This window comes from Mesoplodon mirus (genome assembly GCF_964341445.2).
Source record: "Mesoplodon mirus genome assembly, chromosome: 4".
Taxonomy (NCBI): Eukaryota; Metazoa; Chordata; class Mammalia; order Artiodactyla; family Ziphiidae; genus Mesoplodon; species Mesoplodon mirus.
Window position 1 is genome coordinate 38,308,465 of NC_138979.1, and position 20,225 is coordinate 38,328,689.

At 39.0% G+C, this 20,225-nt stretch overlaps 1 protein-coding gene across 3 annotated transcripts in view; it reads right to left on the reverse strand.

Moving 5' to 3' along the window:
- Positions 1 to 20,225, reverse strand: part of TICRR (TOPBP1 interacting checkpoint and replication regulator) — a 47,136-nt gene that overhangs the window by 6,821 nt on the left and 20,090 nt on the right. Inside the window, exons 9-18 of one of the 3 annotated variants that reach the window (XM_082618330.1) lie at positions 19,313 to 19,410; positions 18,175 to 18,268; positions 18,005 to 18,084; positions 17,599 to 17,667; positions 16,989 to 17,082; positions 15,316 to 15,373; positions 12,072 to 12,218; positions 2,903 to 2,993; positions 1,827 to 1,888; positions 37 to 180 (exon numbers count right to left, since the gene is read on the reverse strand). In XM_082618330.1, coding sequence (XP_082474456.1) covers positions 37 to 180; positions 1,827 to 1,888; positions 2,903 to 2,993; positions 12,072 to 12,218; positions 15,316 to 15,373; positions 16,989 to 17,082; positions 17,599 to 17,667; positions 18,005 to 18,084; positions 18,175 to 18,268; positions 19,313 to 19,410 — 937 coding nt within the window. Of the gene's footprint in view, positions 1 to 36; positions 181 to 1,826; positions 1,889 to 2,902; positions 2,994 to 12,071; positions 12,219 to 15,315; positions 15,374 to 16,988; positions 17,083 to 17,598; positions 17,836 to 18,004; positions 18,085 to 18,174; positions 18,269 to 19,312; positions 19,411 to 20,225 lie in introns of all 3 variants that reach the window. The other 2 variants (XM_082618329.1, XM_082618328.1) reach the window with 2 other exon arrangements.

A 20,225-nucleotide genomic window follows, 5' to 3' on the forward strand; every position in this document is an offset into this window, starting at 1 on the left:
ATGGACCTCTGAAGACAGGTAGGCAAGCATTGTTACCTGACTTGACTTGCTGGAATGAGTGAACTCGTTGTATACTTCGAGACTTTGGTTGAGACACAGAGTAGAAGGAACCAGAATTTTTCCTGCTGAATGCCAATTGCTTGATTCGAGGACTTCGTCTCAAACTTACTTCTACAAGAACTAATCACAGTTAGTTCTGACAAGAAGAAATGCAAGCTTGATGTTTCCCCGCATATTAAATGGGTAAGATTTAGATTTATGTAACACCACGTACAAGATGGAAATTTGACAAGCTATTGGCTTTGAGATCCCTGAAGTGAGACAAAGCTAAGAGGGATATGATACGTGGCCCCAACAAAGTACCAAAAAAACAAAAAACCCCCACAAAAACCAAAAACCAAAAAAACCCTGACCCCCCCACTATAATCTGCAGAAGTCTCATAACCTGCCACCTTTAAGAATGATGTAGAGTGAAAAAAGGTTTGTGTAGTGTGAGTTGTTAAAGTTTAAAAATCACAGTTCTCATATTTATGTTATACATATTTGTATAGAAACAATACCTGTAAGAGTATTATTAAAGCTAAATGTTAATAGTTACTTCTTTTTTTTTTTTTTTTTTCCCGGTATGCGGGCCTCTCACTGTTGTGGCCTCTCCCGTTGCGGAGCACAGGCTCCGGACGCGCAGGCTCAGCGGCCATGGCTCACAGGCCCAGCCGCTCCGCGGCATGTGGGATCCTCCCGGACCGGGGCACGAACCCGTGTCCCCTGCATCGGCAGGCGGACTCTCAACCACTGCGCCACCAGGGAAGCCCAATAGTTACTTCTTTTCTTTCTTTTTTTAAAACATGTTTATTGGAGTATAATTGCTTTACTATGGTGTGTTAGTTTCTGATGTATAACAAAGTGAATCAGCTATATGTATACATATATCCCCATATCTCCTTCCTCAACAGACTTATTTCTAATTTGTGGGATTACCAAGTGATAATTAAATTTTTGGCTTCTCTGTGTTTTCTAATTTTTCTACAATAAACATAAACTACTTGACTAAAAGAAGTTAGTTTTTGGAAACCCCTCCTTCATCATGTACTTTTTTTTTTTTTTTTTTTTGCGGTACACAGGCCTCTCACTGTTGTGGCCTCTCACGTTGCGGAGCACAGGCTCCAAACGCACAGGCTCAGCGGCCATGGCTCATGGGCCTAGTCGCTCCGCAGCACGTGGGATCTTCCCAGACCGGGGCACGAACCCGTGTCCCCTGCATCGGCAGGCGGACTCTCAACCAGTGCGCCACTAGGGAAGCCCCATCATCATGTATACTTTAAAAATAAGCCACAGGGGACTTCCCTGGTAGTCCAGTGGGTAAGACTCCACGCTCCTAATGCAGGGGGACCCAGGTTCAATCCCTGGTCGGGGAACTAGACCCCGCATGCATGCCGCAACTAAGAGTCCGCATGCCACAACTAAAAGATCCTGCATGCTGCAACTAAGACCCAGTGCAGCCAAAATAAACAAACAAATAAATAAATATATATATATTTTAAAAAGCCACAGCACTTTATATTAACGTAGTAGTTTAGCTTTCACTCTGAATTCCATTTCTCTTGCGTAAAAATATTTCTTCTCCAGAAACTCTCAGTACGTTCTGTGTAAAAAACCATTCACCAGTAAATATGTACTGATATACACTGTGGGCCCAGAGCTGTCATAATGTCTGTAAAATATCTTGGGCTACGCTGAGCGATAATACCAGTATAGAATAGCTTTCACAGAAAGCAGAGGAAACACAAAAACTGAGAACCCTAAAACAAAACAAAAGTAGGTAATACCATCTTCTCCTTTTTCCGGGGACTCTTCAACAACGTCAATTTCAGGACCAGGATCAGAGGACCTTGAGGAGCAGCAATACAAGGATTATTCAACACCACTCATAAATGACACATGTCAAAGAGCTACAGGTTCACACCTCACAAGGTAACAAAGACCACAAGTGGTCTTTGGCAAGCACTCTCACACATTACTGTCAAGAATGAAATGGTAAGAGTATTTTTTTTTTGGAAAGCAGTTTGACAACATAAAGTTAAAAATATGTATACCTTCTGACCCACAAATTTCACTTCTTACAATTTACCATGTAGATAAACATGCACAAGTGTAAAATCCACACACAATGTCCAGATGGAGCCTTGACAAGAAGGAGTAGATGCACTTCTCCCCATTCTTCCTGTTATGTACAGCTAAGAACCCTGGATATTACATATAAAGGAAGCGTAAGACTCTCAAAGGTGGAGAGAAGAGGCTTGGGACTTTAGGACCTGAGGAGAGACAGGGCAGCGAGCCCCCAGAGCTCCTGGATTGGGCGCTCGACAACCTGACAACCCCGATACACCAAGAGGTGCAGATGAAAACTGCCCTAAGGAAAGCTAGCTCTCCTTAGCCAAAGAACCAGGAAAGAGGCAGCCAAGCAAGACAGAAACTTTCAGACCAGAACTGCCCTACTCCAACCAAGTGCCATGGCAAGCTGTGGTCCCACCACAGGCCAAGTTGGGATCCCAGACTTCCAGCCTGGGAAGAATCCCTCCCTCCCCAGGTCAACACATGAACAGATTTTTTAATCAGGCAGTATGCATTCAATGGAATACTACTCAGCAGTAAAATGGAATGAACTATTGATATATTCAACAACATGGATAAATCTCAATAATTATGCCAAGTGAAAGAGGCAAGACACAAAGAGTGAATTCTGTATGGATCTCCAGCCCCCATAAAATCTACAGAATGCTCTTTGGTTATAAGCAACACAGTTGAGACTAGAGTCACAAAGGTCATGAGAAGGTAAACATGGCCCATAAGATGAGGAGGGCTGTGCAGGTGTATGAAGAAGCTAGACAGGGATGTCATTTACCTGCCCTTGATCTGTCTATGAAGCAGCCTTCTGGAGATTTGCTTATGTACTGGAGTCTCGGCCACACTCTTGGTTAGCAGCTTGCGATAACCTAAAATGTAAAAAGGATAAATTTCACATAATCTTATCAAGAAGGAATAGCAAGGCAAAGGGAACAGTTTGAACTTAAATATGGTTTAATGCTTAGCCGGAGTGGCTCTTAATGGTCTTTTGGACCAAGGTCTAACCGTAAGACTCAATTTAACATGATATAACAATTTATCAGCACTATTAGAGTTTAATAATAAATAAGCCAATGTAAAATATTATAAAATTTTAAGATAATATTCCTGAAAAAGTGAAAAGTTCTCATTTATTTGGGCTAACACATCTGTGCACCTACTTGGTGGTTCTTGTATTTATGATGAAATGAAATAAAGCATGGGAAAATGCTGATGTGTCATGCAATAAGATATTTAATATAACGATAAATCTAACTTATGCTCTGGCATAAGTTTTCTCAATAGAGTAGGTATGCAAGCTACTCATGGGAGGACCGGTTTTAAGGGAGATAAAAACGACTAGAAAGAGGAGTGATGTCAGCAGGAATGTGGAGTAAGGACCTCTTAAAAAAACTCTCCTCCAGGGCTTCCCTGGTGGCACAGTGGTTGAGAGTCTGCCTGCCGATGCAGGGGACACGGGTTCGTGCCCCAGTCCGGGAAGATCCCACATGCCACGGAGCGGCTGGGCCCGTGAGCCATGGCCGCTGAGCCTGCGCGTCCAGAGCCTGTGCTCCACAACGGGAGAGGCCACAACAGTGAGAGGCCCGCGTACCAAAAAAAAAACCAAAAAACTCTCCTCCATTAAAGGAACGAGAACACTGGCAAAAATTCAAAATCAATTTTTCCAGAACTCTGGCAATTAACCAGTTTGGAACAATCCAGGGAGTATTTATTCAACAAAAGCAGCTGAATCTCATTAAGAATAGCAAGCTTTGTGAAACTTTAACTTGCCCCAATCCCAACCTCCTCTCCCTAGGCCTGTGGTAGCCTTGAGAACCAAAAGCCCATAATTACAGTGAAAACCAACAGCCCGGGAGCCTCTGGATGGAACAGAATGGGATCCAAGCTCCTCCAAAGCCCCATTCCCAGATAACTATTTGGCCTGTCTGGCGGTTCCCTGGAAAATCCCACTCGCAAGGCCTGTCTTTATTTGACCTGACTCAGAACTCATCCAACGCAAACAACTTTTTCCCAGGGAGCATTTACTGAAAACAATCAGCAGCAACTGTAAACATCACAGCTGCCTGAGGTGGTGATAACACTTGGGGCAAACCACAAGCTGACCAAAAGTTTAGATGGGAAAACTGGGGAGTGAGATGTCCCTAAGGGACTCTGCTGACTTCTGACACACTCCTGGGACCCTAAAAGTACATGTGTGGTAGGGCTGTGTGCATGCCCAGGATGGACCCAAGAAGGCCCTTAGCTGTCACCTCTGGCTGACCTTGAGGCTCTGGAAAACAGAAAGAGTTGTAAAATGTCTGGCTGAGTACTGAAGACATGAGCCAATGCACACATAAGGCCCCTCAGCAAAGGCTGGGAAACTTACTGGTTCCGGGCATGTAAGAAAATCTCTGTCCAAACCTTAGCTGACAACTAAGCTAACCAAGCAGAGACTTCAGTGGCTACACATGACAGAATACAGACTTCAAAGACTTAGTTCAGGAGAGTAAACAAACAAAAGCAGTAATGGTAACAACAAATCCTGCCCTGGAGCAGTGGCAATCTGATCGTCAGAGTTGACTCATTATATTATTTAAAATGTCCAGTTGTCAACAAAAAATATGAGACAAGAAACAAGAAAGAATGGCCCGTACACAGTGGGAAAAAAAGAATCATTCAACAGAAAGCACCCCTGAGGAAGTCCAGACATTGAATTTATTAGCCCAAGACCTTAAATTACCTATCGGAAATATGTCCAAAGGAAAAAACAATATCTAAAGAACTAAAGGAATGTATGAGTGAGCCTGATGACTTGCCAGAGAATGTCAATAAAGAGACATATCATTAAAAAACAGAACCAAATAGAAATTCTGAAGTTGAAAAGTACACTATCTAAAATGAAAAACTCATTAGAGGGGCCCAGCAGTTGATATGAGGTGGCAGAAGAAAGAATCAACAAAATTGAAGACAAGTAATTGAGATTATCCAGTCTGAGGGACAAAAAGAAAAGAAGAAAAATGAACAGTCTCAGACACCCGTACGACACAATCAAGCATAATAACATAGACACAGTGGGAGTCCTGGAGGAAGAGGAGAGAGAGGCAGAAAAAATATTTGAAGAAATACTGGCTGAAAACTTCCGATGTTTGATGACAGACATTACGTAGCCAAGAAGCTCAACAAACCTAAGTATGATAAAGTCAAAGAGATCCACACCAGACAAATCATAATCAAACTGTTAGAAGCCAAAGGGGAAGAGAGAATCTTGAAAGAATCAAGAAAGCAGTGATCCGTCATGTACAAGGAACCCTCAATAAGATTAACAGCTGATTTCTCATCAGAAACATAGGATAACAAAAAGGCACTGTACTGAAAGAAAAAGACTCAAGGATTCTATATCCTCTAAGACTGTTACTCAAACATGAAGGAGAAATCAGCATATCTTCTCCACCACCAAAGAAACACCCAAAAAACAACACTGAGAGAATCTGACACTAGCAGACCAGCCCTAAAAGTAATGTCGGTACTACAGGGAGTCTTTCAGGATGAAAGGAAAGGGCACTATAGAGTAACATGAATCCACGTGAAGAATTAAAGAGCACTGGTAAAGGCAACTATACAAATAAATGCAAAGGACAGAATAAAAGTATTTTTGTTTGTAATTCTTTTCTCCTTTGAGTTAAAAGATAAAGCAATGATTACAAATGTGCTGATGGGCATACAATGCATAAACATGTAATCTGTATGACAATATAGCCCAAAGAAGGGGATAGAAAACAGTTATACAGGAGCAAAGTTTTTGTATACTCCTGAAATTAAGTTGGTATTAACCTCAACTAGATAAAATAAGATACTTAATTGTAACCCCCAGAAAAAGTGACATCACATGAAACAGTGAAGTAGGAAGCTCTAGGGTTTGGTCCCTCTCCCAAAACAACTAGTAAACTAGGAAAAAAAATTATCAGAGTAAACTATTTTGGAACTCTGGAACCTGACTGGCACTTATGACAACCAGGGAAGTGCCTGATGAAGGGAGAGGCTGATATTTAGTAAGGAAATGACATGCACGAACCAGCTACCAGCCTCCTTTCTTCAGCCCTGCTGTAGCTGTGGGGACAGCGGCCCACATTCTAGGAGCAGCTGGTTGGTGGTAGGGCAGACAGTGGGGACCTTGTCTTCCAAATCTGGGGTTATATGGTTCAGTCAGTGTGCTTTGGAGAGTGGAGTCCTGTGGGGCTGGTGCAGACATTCGCCTTGGTTTCTGCTCTCTCAGGCTGCAGCAGCTTTCCCCCACTGCATCTAACAGAAGATTTAGAGGGACAGGAACACCTTTTTGTTTTTCCCTTTTTGGAGCCAGACACTTAAGGAAATCTTTGTCAGGTCACTGGCTAACCACAGAGATAACAGAACAGAAACTTCAGTGACCACACAAGAAGGAATACATGCTTTGTAAAAAATAGTTTGGAAAAGACACAGATGGACAGGCCCTCAATAAGCAAAGATCAGCAATTTCTCAGGAGTGGGAGAATTTGATCTCCAGGGTTAACCAACTGTAATATTCAGAATATCTAATTCTCAAAAAAGAATTACAAAGCATACAAAGAAACAGGAAAGTGTGTCCAGGAAAAAAATTTGACAGAAACCACCCTTGAGAAATCCCAGATATTGGAATCACTGGTCAAATATGTTAAATCAAATATTCTAAACATGCTCAACGAGCTCAAGGAAAAAAAGAACAAAGAATTAAAAGAAATAAGGAAAACAATGGATAAATAAAATGAGAATACCAATAAAGGGACAGAAATTATATAAAGGAACCAAACAGAAATTTTTGAGCTGAAAAGTACAATAACTGAAATGAAAAGTTCACTAGAGGGGTTCAACCTCAGATTTGAGCAGGGAGAAGAATCAATAAACTAGAAGATAAGACAATCAAAATTATCCAATCTGAGCAGAAATAAAAAAGGATGAAGAAAAATGAACAAAGCCTGCTTAAGGGACCTGTGGGACACCATCAAGCATAAGAATATACAGACACCGGGAGTCCTAGAAGAAGAAAAAGGAGAAGAGAGAAAAAGGCAGAAAAAAGTCGGGAGAAATAATGGTTGTAAATTTGCTAAATATGATGGAAATATATAGGAACAGAGTGTATACTATTGAAACTAAGTCGTATTATTCAACAGGTTTAAATTTAAGGTGTTAATTGTAATCTCTGAGGTAAACACTAAGAAAATAATTAGAAAATATACAGAAAAAAAGATGAAGGGAATCGAAACAGTACACTACAAAAAAAAATCAGCTACAAAAATGGCAGTAACAGAGAAATGAAAGAACAAAAGAGGTATAAAATATATTAAAAAATAAGTAGAAAATGGCAGAAGTCCTTCCTTATCAGTAACTACATTAAATGTAAATAGATCAAGTGCTTCAATTAAAAGGCAGAAATTGGGGACTTCCCTGGTGGTGCAGTGGTTAAGACTCTGTGCTCCCAATGCAGGGAGCCCAGGTTTGATCCTTAGTCAGGGAACTAGATCCCACATGCATGCCATAACTAAGGAGCCCGCACGCCACAGCTAAGGAGCTGGTGAGCTGCAACTAAGACCCAGCGCAACCAAATAAAAATAAATAAATAAATGTTTTTTTTTTTTTTTTAAAAAAAGGGCTTCCCTGGTGGCGCAGTGGTTGAGAGTCCGCCTGCCAATGCAGGGGACACGGGTTCGTGCCCTGGTCCGGGAGGATCCCACATGCTGTGGAGCGGCTAGGCCCATGAGCCATGGCCACTGAGCCTGTGCGTCCGGAGCCTGTGCGCCCCAACGGGAGAGGCCACAACAGTGAGAGGCCCGCGTACCACAAAAAAAAAAAAAAAAAGAAAAGAAAAGGCAGAAATTGGCAGAATGGATTTTTAAAAATATGATCCAACTATATTCTGTCTATAAGCTCACTTTAGATACAAAGAGGTTGAACGTAAAAGGACAGAAAAAGATATTGTATGCAAAAGAGAGCTCGCATGGCTATATTATTGTCAAAATAGATTTTAAGTCAAAAAAGGTTCAAAAGACAAAGTTCATCATGTTGGTTTAAAAAATTCAATCCATTAAGTGATACAATTATAAACATATACACACAACTAACAACAGGGCCCCAAACTCTATGAAGCATGAAACTGACAGAATTGAAGGAAGAAAAAAATAGGTAAGTCAACAATAATACTTGGAGACTTTAATACCCGGATTTCAATGATAGAACATCTATACAGAAGATCAACAAGAAAACAGAAGACTTGAACACCACAAACCAACTAGGCATAACAGACATCTATAGGCATTCTACCCAAGAGCAGAACACACATTCTTCTCAAGTACACATAGAACATTCGCCAGAACAGGCCAAATGTTAGGCCATAAAACAAGTCTCAAAAAATTTAAGAAGACCAAAATCGTACAAAGTATGTTCTTCAACTACAATGGTATGAAATTAGAAATTAATAACAGAAATCTGTGAAATTAACAAATATGTGAAAATTTACACCCTCCTAAATAGCCAAAGGACCAAAGAAAAAAACACAAGGGAAATTAGAAAATATTTTGAGATGATGAAATTGAAAACACAACATACCTAAACTTACAGGATGAAGCTAAAGCAGCGCTTAGAGGGGAATTTGTACCTGTAAAAAGCTGTACTAAAAAAGAAGTCTGGGGAATTCCCTGGCAGTCCAGTGGTAAGGACTCTGCACTTCCATTGCAGGGGGCACGGGTTCTATCCCTAGTCAGGGAACTAAGATCCCACAAGCCATGCAGCGTGGTCAAAAACGAAAACAAAAAAGAAGCCTGGAACCCTCCTACACTGTTGTTGGGAATGTAAATTGGTACATTTACATTGGTACATAAACCACTATGGGGAACAGTATGGAGGTTCCTTTAAAAACTAAAAATAGAACTACCATATGATCCAGCAATCCCACTCCTGGGCATATATATCTGGAGAAAGCCATAATTCAAAAAGACACATGCACCCCAGTGTTCGCTGCAGCACTATTTACAATAGCCAAGACATGGAAGCAACCTAAATGTTCATCGGCAGAGCAAAGGATAAAGAAGACATGGTACATATATACAATGGCATATTAGCCATAAAAAAGAAGGAAATAATGCAATTTGCAGCAACATGGATGGACCTAGAGATTATCATACTAAGTGAAGTAAGTCAGAGAAAGACAAATATGATATAACTTATTTGTGGAATCTAAAAAACTGATCAAATGAACTCATTTACAAAACAGACACAGACTCACAGACTTTGAAAACAAACTTATGGTTACCAAAGGGGAAAGGTGGGGGTAATTAGGAATTGGGAATTAACATATACACACTACTATATATAAAACAGATAATCAACAAGCTTCTACTGTAGAGCACAAAGAACTCTGTTCCATATTCTGTAATAACCTATATGGGAAAAGAGTCTGAAAAAGAATGGATATATGATAATGTGTAACTGAATCACTTTGCTGTACACCTGAAACTAACACAACATTGTAAATCAACTACACTCCAATATAAAATAAAAATTAAAAAAAAGAACAGTGGTGATAAACTGTTCAATGAGTGATGTTAAAAAAAAGCATGTATTTTAAAAAATCAATAACAAAACCTTAATCTTAAAAAACTGAAAAAGATCAAACTAACACCAAAGCAAGTAGAAGGAAGGAAAAAATACAGATTAGACAGGAAGTGAACGAAATCAAGAATAGAAAAATAGAAAAACCAATGAAACTAAAAGTTGGCTCTTTGAAAAGATCTTTAAGTTAACAAACCTTTGGCTAGACTGACCAAGAAAAAATACACTACATTCAAACAACTATGAAAGAGAGAATAAAACTACCAACCTTACAGAAATAAAAAAGGACTATTAGGTAATACTACAAACAATTGTATAGCAGCAAATTAGAAAACCTAGATGAAATCAACAAATTCCTAGAAAGACACAAACTACTGAAAACAGACTAAGCAATAGAAAATATGAATAAACCTCTAACAAGTAAAAAATGAAATTGTTATCAAAAAACTTCCAAAAAATACCCAGGACTAGATGGCTTCACTGCTGAATTCTACCTAACATTTAAAAAGAATTGGGGGGACTTCCCTGGTGGTGCAGTGGTTAAGAATCTGCCTGCCAATGCAGGGGACACGGGTTCAAGCCCTGGTCTGGGAAGATCCCACATGCTGCGGAGCAACTAAGCCCATGTGCCACAACTGCTGAGCCTGGGCTCTAGAGCCCGCAAGCCACAACTACTGAGCCCACATGCCACAACTATTGAAGCCTGTGTGCCTAGAGCCCATCTCCGCAACAAGAGAAGCCACCACAATGAGAAGCCCATGCACCGCAATGAAGAGTAGCCCCCGCCCACCACAACTAGAGAAAGCCTGCGTGCAGCAACGAAGACCCAGTGCAGCCATAAATAAATAAATTTATTTAAAAAAAAAATTGGGACTTCACTGGTGGTCCAGTGGCTAAGACTCCATGCTCCCAATGCAGGGGGCCCGGGTTTGAACTCTGGTCAGGGAACTAGATCCCAGATGCTGCAACTAAGAGTTTGCATGCCGCAACTAAAGATCCTGCGCACCACAATGAAGCCAAAAATAAATAAATAAATAAATAAATTTTAAAAAATGGATATCATCAAAATTAAAAATATTTTATGTATCAAACACTATCAAGAAAGTGAAAAGAAAACCCAACAGATTGGGGAAAAAATATTTGCAAATTGTATATCTGATAAGGGGCTGGTATCTAGAATATATAAAGAACTCTTACAACTCAATAGTAAAAAGACAAACAACCTAATTTAAAAATGGGCAAAGATTTCTCCAAAGAAGATATACAAATGGCCAGCGAGCACATGAAAAGCAGCTCAACTACATTAGTTATCAAGGAAATGCAACTCATAACCACAATGACACACCACTCTAAAACCACTAGGATGAGCAGAATCAAAGAGGGACAATGGAAGGTGGTGGCAAGGATGTGGAGAAATTAGAACCCTCATACACTGTTAGTGGAATATAAAATGGTATAGCCACTTTGGAAAACAGTTTGGTAATTGCTTAAAAAGTTAAACATAGAGTTACCATATGACCCAGCAATTTCATTTCTAGGCATATGCCTGAGAATTAAAAATGTGTCTACCCACAATCTTATATATGAATGTTTACAGCAGCATCACTCACAATAGCCAAAAGTAGAAACAACTTAAATGTCCACCAATTGATGAATGGATAAGTAAAATGTAGTTTATCCATACAATGGTATATTATTGTCAATAAAAAGAAATGAAGTACTGAGACATACTACACCATGTATAAACCTTGAAAACATTATGCTAAAGTAAAAAAAGCCAGTTACAAAGACCACATAATATGATTCCTCTTAAAAGAAATATCCATAAGAAATCTATAAAAACAGAAAGTAGACTGGTGGTTGCCTACAGCTGGGAAGACTGGGAGAAATGGAGAGTGACTACTAATGGGTAGGTACAGGGCTTCTTTCTGGAGTGATGAAAATGTTCTGGAATGTGTCATGATGGTTGCACAACTTTGTGAATATACTGAAAACCACTAAAAGTTGATTTTATGATGCACGAATGGTCTCAATTATAAAAAGGCAAAAAAAAACCCCAACACACCAAAAGACTAGAAAATTGCTAGTCACTATCTTTCATTTTTGTTTAATTGGTTTTATAAAATAGATGTTTGTCTGTTGTCTGTAGGGGTAACTAGAAAGGGAGGAATGAGAAAGACCAGGATTAATTCTTCATCTAAACTTGGAGGGAGAGACCCCAAGTGGAAAATTAACTGATGGTAACCAAAGAGGGGAGGAAAACATGAGATTAATGAGCCTCTGCAACAAGAGTCTGGAGACCGGTTTGGATCCAAGAATCCCCTTCTCTTGGTTACCCTAAAATGTAGTACCTTTGGTCCTCTTGAAGTTGTCAAGTTTATACTCTAGACCTTCCACAGCTGACACAGAATGGCTTCTAGGCAACCCCCGCTTTACAGATCTCTTTGAAGGAGAAATCATTTCCTGGTTGAAGAGATTTCTTCGAACTTTGGTCACTTCTGAAAGCATTAAGAAAAAAAGAAAGTCAAATATTATCATTAATAAAAGCCACATGTGGGAAAACAAAGATATCCAAAACAGAGAATCTGCTTGAGGAAACTATTTTACAGGCTGACTGCTATATTCACATTTACTAATAGGATTTCCTTAAATAGTACACTCACGTGGTATATCAAAACTATTTACAGGACTTCCCTGATGGCGCAGTGGTTAATTAAGACGTCACGATCGCAACGCAGGGGGCCTGGGTTCGATCCCTGGCCAGGGAACTAGATCCCACGTGCATGCGCAACTAAGGAGCCTGCCTGCCACAACTAAAGGAGCCCACGTGCTGCAAATAAGACGTGGTGCAACCAAATAAATAAATATTTTTTTTAAAAAACTTAAAAAAAATTTTTTAAAACTACTTACATTTATAAATTTAATTTAAACCCAACCTTTCAGGAATACAAGGAAAGCCCACATCACTTAAATTAGAAGTTTTATTCACTGTAAAATGGACATAATCCTTAAGTAAGAGGTTGGATAATGTAAATCACAGTCCTTTTAATATATCCCAGTGTTACGATATTTTTCTCACATTGGAACTTTTTGCTGCTTTATATTCAGCGTCAAGCAGAGAAACTGTTCTTTTCATTCCCAGAGATTTCATTTTTCTTCTTTTGAGTATTTTACTAATTTGCTGGGATACAGTAGTCCCTCCCTATCTGCAGTTTCACTTGCCACATTTTCAGTTACCCGCAGTCAACTGCAGTCTGAAAATCCCAGAAATACATAAATCATAAGTTTTAAAGTTGTGTGTCTTTCTGACTAGTGTGATAAAATCTCATGCCATCCTGCTCTGTCCCACCCAAAACATGAATCACTCCTTTGTCCAGCATATCCCACCTGGTAGGCACTTAGTAGCCAGCTGGGTTATCAGACCGACTGTAGCAGTATAGCAGTGCTATATTCAAGTAACCCTTATTTTACTTAAATACCTCTTGTGCCCCAAAGCACAAAAGTAGTGATGCTGGCAACTTGGATATGCTGAAAAGAAGTCATAAAGTGCTTCCTATAAATAAAAAGTTTCTCAACTTAAGGGAAAAAAAATCGTATGCTAAGGTTGCTACGATTTATGGTAAGAGTGCATTGTCTATCTGTGAAACTGTGAAGGAAAAATTCACGCTAGTTTTGCTGTCACAACTCAAACTGCAAAAATTATGGCTACAACGCATGAAAGTGCTTAGTTAAGATGGCAAAGGCATTAAATTTGTACAAGATATTTTGAGAGACCACATTCATGTAACTTTTATTATAGCATATTGTTATAATTGTTCTATTTTATTATGGTATTGTTAATTCTTACCATGCCTAATTTATAAATTAAACTTTATCATAGGTATGTATGTATAGGAAAAAACATAGTATAGGGTTCGGTACTCTCTGAAGTTTCAGGTATCTGAGGGTATTGGAACGTAACCCCTGTGGATAAGGGGGGAACTACTATTTTTAAATCCTCTTCCTAACTCCAGAGCATGAGAGTTGTAACCATCTAGACTCAAAGTTAGGAAAAATAGCTGAAGAGTCAGGAAATACTTGACAAAGCTAGCAGACTAGCATTTTAAACTTAATCTTAAGCAAGATGACCTGGTGGAGACTACTCAAAAATTCACCAAGAGTAAAAAAATTCTAAGAACAAGTCACTTAAATAAAAACCAAATAAACCAGGATCCACAAACTGGGAGGAGCCATTTTTACCCATCAATGACATAAACATTAAGGACACCAATAATGCACACCAAAGTTTCAAAAAAATGCTCTCTATCTCCATTATAAAAGCCTCTGTTACCTGCCTTAGGCTGTCTATGAAACTGATTTACGGCCTGACAGCCAAATTTGATCTGTTATTTTCCATTTTTCCCAAATTTTGGAGAAGTTTAATTTCTATAGAAAATTTCAACATAGAATCATGGTGACTTCCACGGTGGCGCAGTGGATAAGACTCCACGCTCCCAGTGCAGGGGGCCTGGGTTTGATCCCTGGTCAGGGAACTAGATCCCACATGCATGTTGAGACTAAGAGTTTGCATGCCACAACTAAGGAGCCCGTGTGCCGCAACTAAGGAGCTGGCAAGCTGCAACTAAGACCCAGCGCAACCAAATAAATAAATATTAAAAAAACCCAAAATCAAAAAAACACACACAGAATTGTCACTAAAATTCACCACCTGTCAACATTTGTTTTGTCCCTCCATCTCTCTCTCTACGTTTGTACAACTGCCCACCCCAGAACACTGGAGAGTGAGTTGCAGACATCATAACTCTTCAGTTTCCTGTATTTCAGCATGTATCTCCAAAGAACAAGGGCATATATCTAAACCATCTTCGAATTTCCTCTCATCGTCTCAGTAATACCCGTTATAGCTTTTTACCACACATTTAAGACCCAAGCAGGGATCATGTAGTGCACTTATGTCACACTTAAATTCCTTTTATCTAAACCAGCTCCACTGCCTCTTTTCTTTTTCGGCTTTCATGTTAATGGCATTAAAAAAATATTTTAGGGCTCCCCTGGTGGCACAGTGGTTAAGAATCCACCTGCCAATGCAGGGGACATGGGTTCGAGTCCTGGTCCGGGAAGATCTTCACATGCCACGGAGCAACTAAGCCCGTGCACCACAACTACTGAGCCTGCACTCTAGAACCCGCGAGCCACAACTACTGAGCCCGCGTGCCACAACTACCAAGCCCGCGTGCCTAGAGCCCATGCTCCACAACAAGAGAAGCCACTGCCATGAGAAGCTCGCGCATCGCAACGAAGAGTAGCCCCCGCTTGCCACAACTAGAGAAAGCCCATACACAGCAATGAAGACCCAATGCAGCCAAAAATAAACAAAAAATACATAAATTAAAAAAAAAAATTTAGAACAGTTATTTTACAAAATGCAGTATTTTGAGACCGTGTGAACATCCTACTCCTCTAGCACACAGTACATGGACATATTTCATAAGCCAACAATTACACAAAACTATAATTTTTAACTATATGCAACTGCTTAAATATATGTAATCAAAATAAAACTGTCACTGAGTACAACAAGGAAACAAAGTATACCTTGTACCGTGTCTTTCACTGGGAGTGGAGGCTGTTGAAGAGTAGGGTGAGAATTCTCCTGAAAGATGAGAAAATCCAATAAGAAAATTTAAATAAGAATTCATTTAAAAGAATAAAAATTCCACAAGAAACCCTTTGATCCTTGCAATTCCACTTGTAGGAATCTGTAACAGAAATAGTTGTAAAATGCACAAAAATAGGGCCTGGAAATATACACAACAAACTGTCATCAGCGATTACTTCTGAAGAATGGATGGTGAAGAGGCACTAACATTTAACTTCATATAATTTCAATTTTTAAACGATGTTTCTTTATACCTTTTATAAGTAAAAGATCAGGGAAACCCCATAGTATTAGAGGATGGCTATATACTCTTAGGAACGTCTCTGTATAAAACTGCTACTTGGGGACTTCCCTGGTGGTCCAGTGGTTAAGACTCCACGCTTCCACTGCAGGGAGTGCTGGTTCGATCCCTGCTTGGGGAACTAAGATCCCACATGCCATGTGGCGCGGCAGAAAAAAAAAATACCCACCTGCTATTTATTTGCTATTATAGTAGAGGATTCAAGTGCCTAAACTCAAATGGCATCTAAACAAGAGAACTGTTTTTAAAGATTTTGTTGCTGTTTTTTCAATTATGCCACTGTAATCATTAAAGAATAAACAGCCAAATAGGAGCGGAAACTTAACAAATGATATTCTTTTTTAACCAAAATCAAATCCTGATCTCAGTAAATCTGGTTTTAAAGAAGTTAACTTTCTAGGCCAATCTGAAACAAAAGTTTTCCAAAAGGAGTGCTAGAAAGGACTGTTAATTGTGTAAAATCTAGTGAAAGAGGTGGTCCGATACCTTTTGGACTTCATACTCTCTGAACAAAATCTCCAAGATAACTAAGATTTGCATCTTATTCACTCATACATATTAAGGTAACTAAGAAAGTGAACACCACTAACTCTTCAAAAGAAACCCCACCTCCAGTACTAAAGCACAGCTATAAATCTCTAGAAACAAACCACTATTGTAATGATTCATGCTTCTTAAGCGAGTTCTCCTAGAATTTTAACTCTTCTCATAATTCATGCAGTTCAAAAGTTTCAATGCATTTTTTTGCCTCTCTCCTTCTCTTAGTAAGACATTAATTCTTAGTAAATAGACTTCAGCTGGATTTCTTCTTTTGCAACCAACAAGTCCTAACATCTACTGCCACAGAAAAATAATTACCACCTGGCTTCATGAGTTTTTTTGTTTGCTTTTGTAACTTGTTATTGATGTAAAACATACTTACTGAAAAGTACTTTCTGGTACACAATCAAAGTCCTATTATGATTGTACATTATTTTTCAATGGCTTCTTTTGCTTATGTTATTATTTCATGAGTTTTCTTAACTACATTAAAGATTTTGAATTAACTTATTCATTCCTAACTTTTACTATTTTTTTCCCCTTAATATTACCTCTGTCACACTTTTGGGAAAAATGATTAATCTTTAATAAACTTATATTTCTTTATTCCTTAGATTACAGTTGTAGACACATTTATAAAAATACCTTTTATTTCAGTATCCTCCAATGCTCATTTCTTAAAAGTAAAGACACCGTGTTTCATTCTTATTTATTGTATGAACTCATGCCCAAAGTGATACCACTTTCTACCTCCTGGAAATGACTTACATTTTTCGTAGCTCTCTTGGATACTTTGGGAATTTCAATTTGTCGCAGATTTTGTGAAACCTCTGCAATGCTTTTATGTCTTATTGCATTTTTCCTTTTAAAAATAGAAAGAAACAGTCAATATACACTGAATACAGGTTACAGCTAGTTATATCAGGATGGAACTAGAGTTTAAAATAAAACACTTAAATAAAAGTCGGTTATCTTGAGGTTGGCCTGAACTTACAGTAAAACAAGTCAATCCCAGAATTTCTAAAAGTAACAACTATAAATTTAACTAGTTATGAACAATGAAGAGCATCATGGAAAATATACAAAGTAAGCTGAAACCCCAGGCTTATCTCATGGAAGGTTCCTAGTTCTTGGAGACCCCATGTGGAGAGTCAAGAGGGGACTGTGACTACAATACAAGACTATATGTTCCCCAGATAATATAGAGTGTCAGATGCTCCTTGTTAAGAACTCTAATAACTGGCTTCTGTGATTCAGACATAAGGGCAACTACTAATTCAATAAATTATAGACAAAGACAACTGGACTATGGCTTAAACATACCCTATACCAGAACTGTAACAGTGCAACTAATTCCTTTAATTCCTTGAGCTCCTACCTTCTCTTCTTAGCTGATCTGGTACGAAGCTCCTCCAGTTGGTCAGATTCAGTGCCACCCGACACTGACCTATGAGCATTTGACATAAGAGGCACAGAAAGGGGTGATTTGCTCCCCTGCGTCATGGAGTCATCACTGAAAAAATCTGTAGGAAGGACACCAGCCAGCTTCTGAGGAATCACAAATCCTAGGCTGTTGTAAAGATTTCCAAGTATCTTTGGGATTGAATCAATATACCTGTGGAATAGATTGATTAAATATGGAACAGTCAGTCACCATTCCACCCTCTCTACTCCCTTCCTCACCCAGCATGAGAAATAGTCCTTACAATTCTACAATTCTGAGACAATACCTACATAAGTTCTTGGTAAAATTATTTTAAATTTAAATTAGTCATCAAACTTACAATTCCAAAATTTCTTCCAGAAACTTTGCTAGGTATGCCGAATCTTCAGTTAAACACACCATGCGCAGCAAATCTGTCACCTGAAGATTTCAGAAAATTACCACATGGCCTCTGCAGGAAGCTGAATGCATCTACAGCACATCCCCAGTGGCACTAAGCAGTATACTTGCCTCCTCCACTACTTGCTCCATTTCATCTATATGTTCATATACGGAAGTGCACTGCCGACACATCTCCAAATGAAGAAATACCTGGAGCTGGCACCTTGAGAGAAAAAAAAAAGCTTGGTTATATCTGCTTTGAGTGTCACTTAACTGAAATGAAAGTTCCTTCCTTATGCAGAGATCTGTTTACATAAGAAATAACAACCTAAAAGAAGAGCCATTGCTTTCTAAATAGCAGTATGGTTATTAGGTAAACAGGTGTTGCAAACTGAACATTAGAACATTACAGAGAATCAGCTACAAAAGCCTCTTCAAGCAATTGGCAATCTATTTTAAACTGATATATAATCAGCCATTAAAAAGAAAAATGCAATAATTCAATTTGCAGCAATAGGAATGGACCTAGAGATTATCATACTAAGTGAAGTAAGTCAGAAAGAGAAAAACATACATCACTTATATGTGGAATCTGAAATAGGACACAAATGAACTACCTATGAAACAGAAACAGACTCACAGACATAGAAAACAAACTTATGGTTACCAAAGGGCAAAGGGCGTGGGGGAGGGATAAATTAAGAGTTTGGGACTAGCAGATACAAACTATGTTATATATAAAATAGATAAACAATGACATTGTAGAACAACTATACTCCAATAAAAATTTTTTTAAAAAGATAAATAAGGTCCTAGTGTGTAGCACAGGGAATTATATTCAATATCCTGTAATAAACCATAATGGAAAAGAATTTTTTTTTAACGAAAAATTAAATTGATACAAGTAAATCTTGGGAGCTCTGTTTTGGAGTAATGATTTAAAAAAAAAAAAAAGGAGACTTCCCTGTTGGTCCAGTGGAAAAGAATCCACCTTACCATGCAAGAGATGTGGGTTCAATCCCTGGTCAGGGAACTAAGATCCCACATGCTGCGGGGCAACTAAGTTCACACGCCACAGCTACTGAGCTCGTGCACCTCAACTAGAGAGCCCACGTACTCTGGAACCCGCGCGCCACAACTAGAAGGAAGCCCACGCACCGCAAGGAAGAGCCGCATACTGCAACTAAGACCCAATGCAGCCAAAAATTTTAAAAAATTAAAAAAATCATAATAAATAAATCTTTAAAAAAATTAAAAAGGTAATTACTCTCTGACTTTATCTTCTTTATCCAGTTTTCCTATATTCTGTCGAAGACTTTTGCTAGTTTTCAAGAGGTTGTTTCTTACTTGATGTAGGCAGTTCATCTGAAAATACAAAATTAAATAGGAGAATATTAATATTAATGCTTATCATTATTTCTAGTTTCTTCACAGCTGACTAATGCCCTAAGAAGAGAAGTACATCCTCTTTCTTTCATTTGAATGAAAAATAGTGTAATATTCTTTTATATTTTTTAAAAGAACATGTAGAAAAGTGTTTGAGAGCAAGTGGGCATGGATACAGCAAGCCTGCAGATTTGAACTTTCATAAAAGGAAGATTCCATAAAGTAGTGATTGAGAAGTCTAAGCAAAATGAATCAACATTTTAAAGAAATGTTCCAGGTGACTCTAAAGTGCAGCCAGGGTTAAGAACCACTGGCTTGGGCTTCCCTGGTGGCGCAGTGGTTGAGAGTCTGCCTGCCGATGCAGGGGACACGGGTTCGTGCCCCGGTCCGGGAAGATCCCACATGCCGCGGAAACGGCTAGGCCCATGAGCCATGGCTGCTGAGCCTGTGTGTCCGGAGCCTGTGCTCCGCAGCGGGAGAGGCCACAGCAGTGAGAGGCCCGCGTACCGCAAAAAAAAAAAAAAAAAAAAAAAAAAAAAAAGAACCACTGGCTTAATTCATGCAGCTAACATGCAACTCAGATGAGGATAGAGCTTTCACTGGAAGGGAAGTACATGTAATTACTCCCACTTGGCCCATTTCCTTGATTTCTGCCTTCCCAGTGGACTATGTCCATCTTTCAAGACCTAGAATTGTGCTCACCCCCTCACTCATCATTTTTGAAATGTGCACTGCATAACAGATATTTTCCAAGACATATGAGCCAGACCCACCAACAAGCAACTAACATTGTT